Raw genomic sequence first — 4,716 nt, 5'->3', positions numbered from 1 at the left:
CTTTCTTTCTTTCTTTCTTTCTTTCTTTCTTTCTTTCTTTCTTTCTTTCTTTCTTTCTTTCTTTTTATAGTCCAGTCTTTATTCCTATCCTGGTCTATCCTCTGACAGTTCCTCATCTCATTCCTCCTCCTGCATCTCCAAGAGGATCTCCACCCCCAATGCTACCAGACTTCTCTAGTCCCTAGGGCCTCGGGTCTCTTGAGGGTTAGGTGCACCTTCTCTTACTGAGGCCAGACCAGGCATTCACCTGCTGCATATGTGTTTGGGGCTTCATATTGCCTGGTGTTTACTGTCTGATTGGCGGCTCAGTGTCTGAGAGATCTGTGCAGTCCAGGTCAGTTCAGACTGCTAGTCTTCCAATAGAGTTGCCCTCCTCCTCAGTTTCTTCCTGCTTTTCTCTAATTCAACTACAGTGATCACCAGCTTCTTTTCATTGGTTGGGTATAATTATCTGTATCTGGCTCTTTCAGCATCTTGTTGGGCTTCTCAGAGGGCAGTCATGCCAGGATCCTGTCTGTAAGCACACCACAGCATCAGTAATAGTGTCAGGACTTGGAGCCTCCCCTTGATCTGGATCCCAATTTGGTTAGGTCACTGGACCACTTTTCCCTCAGTCTCTTCTCCATTTTTGTTCCTACAGTTATTTTAGACAGGAACAATTCTTGGTCAGAGTTTTTGACTGTGGGAATCCAACCCCATCTCTCCACTTGATGCCCTGGCTTTCTGCTGGAGATGGGCTATACAAGTTCCTGTACCCCACTATAGGGCATTTCATCTAAGGCCCCTCCCTTTGAGTGCTTAGAGTCTCTTACCTACCAAAGTCTCTGGTACATTCTACCAGGTCCTCTACCTCCTACCTCCCAAGGTTAAGGTTGCTCATTTCCATTCTTTAGGCTGGCCCTCAGGGCTTTACTCCTGTCCCTACTCCCCAATACCTGATCATGTTCACCTTTCACCTCCCTGTACCCTCTCCCACAGAGGTACCTCCCTCCCTCTCAACCCCTCCCCCACTTTGATTAGTTTCTTCTCCCCCCCCCCCCCAAGTAGGATTGAGGCATCCTCATTTGGGTCCTTGGGCTTGTTAACCTTCTTGAGTTCTGTAGATTTTAATCCTGGATATTCTCTCCTTTTCTTTTAAAATTTGTCTTTTTTTTCCTTTGGAGAATTTCAAACTTATCAGAGTGTTATATCATTCAAACTTGATTTAACAAGTCACTTGTTATGAGTGCAGCTCTATAGGAACTCATCTGTCCTCTGTCCCCTGGCAATGTGTGCCTAGCATCAACTTCCAAACCAGCATCATTTAAGGAAACATCAATATAGCAATAAGTCCATTGCGATTGGGCTGCCACACTTAGGGTGGGTGGCCTGGGGCTGGGATGAGACTATGTTGGGAACACATCGTTGATTATGATATGTGTCCTTCTCAGAATCAATAGCCTTTTCCCTAGAAGAATCTGAGCTTACCCTCTAGATAACCTGTCTCAGAGTCCTCTGTCTTGGTATTTGCTAGCCCCACTCCATCTGCCATACATCTCTTCTATTGTGCCTTCCCTAAACCTCTCTAGGAAATCTGTGGGAAAAATTACTTATCACCCCCTTTCAAATCTTAAGCCAACCATTTCCCATAAAAATTTTGAATTAATGGGAAATAAGTCTGTTCAGAATCCAAACACATAGGTGCCTAAGCAGGTGGATTGTCAATAGTTTGAGACCAAACTATGAGCAGGGTACTGTGTTCCAGGCTAGTCTGGGCTACAGTATAAAACATTATCACAGAAAACAGAGAAGGGGGTGGTGGTGAGAGAAGAGAAGGAAAAAGAGGTGAAGGAGAAGGAAGAAGATAAATAGGAAGAAGAAGAAGAAGAAGAAGAAGAAGAAGAAGAAGAAGAAGAAGAAGAAGAAGAAGAAGAAGAAGAAGAAGAAGAAGAAGAAGAANAGAAGAAGAAGAAGAAGAAGAAGAAGAAGAAGAAGAAGAAGAAGAAGAAGAAGAAGAAGAAGAAGAAGAAGAAGAAGAAGTAGAAGAAGGAGAAGGAGAGGGAGAAGGAGAAGAAAGAAGAAGAAGAAGAAGAAGAAGAAGAAGAAGAAGAAGAAGAAGAAGAAGAAGAAGAAGAAGAAGAAGAAGAAGAGAAGGAGGAATTACTACAATTGAGTCAGAATTATTATTTTCTTGAGACTGACAGGACTCCCAACTCTGAGCTCCAGGGGAACAGATCTTACTTGTGACATTTTCTGCTCATTAATGCAAATTTCTTTCTTAAATTGTTTCAAGAAGTGTGTTTGTTGCTATTGCTTTGTTTACATCTGTCATTGTTACAGGGTGTTATTGCTCCTAACTCTGGCCATATGACACCTGAAATATGATTATTAATAAAAGCCAAGACAACAGAAGAAGATATTTTTGCAAGTTACTTCTATCTGATTCATGTGTAAGACCAGTTTAAGTCCTAAAATCTGCGGGTCAATGGTACAGTTAGTTGCATATTCATGATTTAAAAGGCCACAAAGCATAACAAAAAAATTCATTTGACTTTGTAATTAAAATTCTGTAATTAATAATTAATGTTCTTCATTTCTTGGTGCTTCACCAAGAAACTAAATCCTGGATTAATCTTGCTGCCAGTTCTATCTCTCAGAATACTTACTGAAGGCAAAATCATGGAGAAATTTAAGATTTGAATCCTATAAATTTTCTTCTTACTAATATGCTACTCCATTCCTTCATTTAATTCTGTGTTTTTACATCAAAATCAGATGTGTGTAGTTTCTATTTTGTGTTAATATATCTGAACAAATTCAAGGCAATGTGAGGCAACTCGTTATCAGTATTTCTTAGTTATTTTTCATACATAAGTGATTCATAATTGAGGAAATCTGGGCTACACTTTTAAGACAAAGTACTAGGCCAGCAGCAGCATCTGTCCCCCCTGCTTGGCCCCCTCTTTGCTGTTGGCATCAGAGATCTTGTACTCTTTTTGTCTGTGATCCCCACCATTAAAGTGATGGAACTGAGCCACATCCATTCCCACACACCTCACAGATATGAGCCAACTGTGGAAAAGGAGACTGGCAGAAAGTACTCGACCTACAAGAAAACAGCCGTTTTCCATAACAGGCCAGCAAGGCTTTTTGAAGGTGATGTCTAATATAATTGGCCTTTTAGGGAACACCATAATGAGTTGATTAACTATACACCACCCAAAAAAATCATCTGTTAAAGAGTTTTCAAAAGGAAATCAATGATTGATAATGAAGTATTCATAAGATGGCCTATATCAAAAGAAATCTGTTAATAGCTTTATGCTTTAATACTACAAGGGTGAAGACTTCCAGGATTTTGGATATTTTCTAGAGGAAGGAGTCTTTGGTGAGCGGAATGTGCTATTTTCTTGCCTTATTTTAAGCATAGAAAGTTTTGAAGTCTAAGACTGGAAATTATTTGACTGATGGCTTTAGGGGTGTTAGTTTTCATTGCATTTTCCTTTTGTCCCAGTTTTGTTGAGATTTTTACCATCACAAAATGTATGCTAACTTTAAGATCAAGCTACCCTAGAGGCTCAATGGAGCAATTTCCAGAACGTATCTATATCCCAGGAATAAGCACTTGTGCACAAAAATTCTCAAAAATACTGATTACATCTTCTATGGACCACTGCTCTTAGAAAAAAGAAATAATGAAGAGAAATTGCCCTTTAAGGCAAAAAACTTTGCTTTTTCCAATTGTGCCATTTTGGGATCGTCCTTGTGGACTGGTCTTGGTGATTCTGTGAAGGTAAACCATATCAGTACAACCTTAGGATAATGAAAGGGTTGGTTTCAATTTGAAGAAATAATACGTTCTCCTGCAGTGCCTATCAAGATGTTTGGCAATAAGGTAGATTTTCCTGAAAGAGATTAATGGAGTTAAAAGTGTAGAATTCAGTTCCCCTCAGTATACTGTTGTAAAGCTTTTTTTTCTTCTTTTGAAGACAAAAGGGCTCAGTTCCCCCTTGTCTTATTCTTCCTTTTAAGCTTCAATAGGCATTTCACTAACTGAAAGACTGCTGTCATATCCATCATCCAGCAAGCCACTAATTCCCAGTATAGCCCAATGCTCTGCAATTACAGCGAACAGGTCACAGTTTCCACCTATATTTGCATTTTTGACTGTGAATTCATATTATCTATAAATTCTCAAGAATACTAAATACATTAGAGTGGGAGAGAGCAAATACATTTCTCCTTTTGTCAGTTTTTAACACACTGAGTATTTTTCAAGTTTGTTTTTATGAAATAAAATCCTTTCTTATGAAAAATTCTTTTCATGAAAAGAAATCCCTCTCCTTTCTGTTCACTCATATACTCCCATCCCTTAGAATAGTATGTGGCAGACTCCTAGCTGGCCAATGTGCTGAGAATAAGGGACTGTTTAATATTCTGTCTCAAAAAAGACATTTATGCCACTCTGTCCAAGTCTCAAGGAACCATAATGCAAGGACGGGTAAGTGGTATGAAAGAGCCAGAGAAAGGGCTGGAGTGTTGGGGACAATGACTCCAGGCTTGAAGCAATTATTACACTTTTGAAACTTCAGCAGCTCTGATTAGCTACACCAGACCTGCACAGTAGTGGTCTGCCTTTTCACATAGATTGGAAAGAATCCTATGAGGGCATAGACCTCCATGATGATTTATGAAAGTTAGTGTGTGTGTGTGTGTGTGTGTGTGTGTGTGTGTGTG

The 4,716-nt window shown here is 39.8% G+C and overlaps 1 protein-coding gene across 1 annotated transcript in view; it reads left to right on the top strand.

The window, feature by feature from the left end:
• Window positions 1-4,716, top strand: part of LOC110316747 (F-box/WD repeat-containing protein 1A-like) — a 22,303-nt gene that overhangs the window by 14,858 nt on the left and 2,729 nt on the right. Inside the window, exon 3 of the mRNA XM_029535264.1 lies at window positions 3,663-3,772. Coding sequence (XP_029391124.1) covers window positions 3,663-3,772 — 110 coding nt within the window. The remainder of the gene's footprint in view (window positions 1-3,662; window positions 3,773-4,716) is intronic.

Source organism: Mus pahari, chromosome 2, assembly GCF_900095145.1.
Source record: "Mus pahari chromosome 2, PAHARI_EIJ_v1.1, whole genome shotgun sequence".
Lineage (NCBI taxonomy): Eukaryota > Metazoa > Chordata > Mammalia > Rodentia > Muridae > Mus > Mus pahari.
The sequence above is the reverse complement of the archived record's forward strand: the minus strand, read 5'-3'. Positions and strand labels throughout refer to the sequence as shown.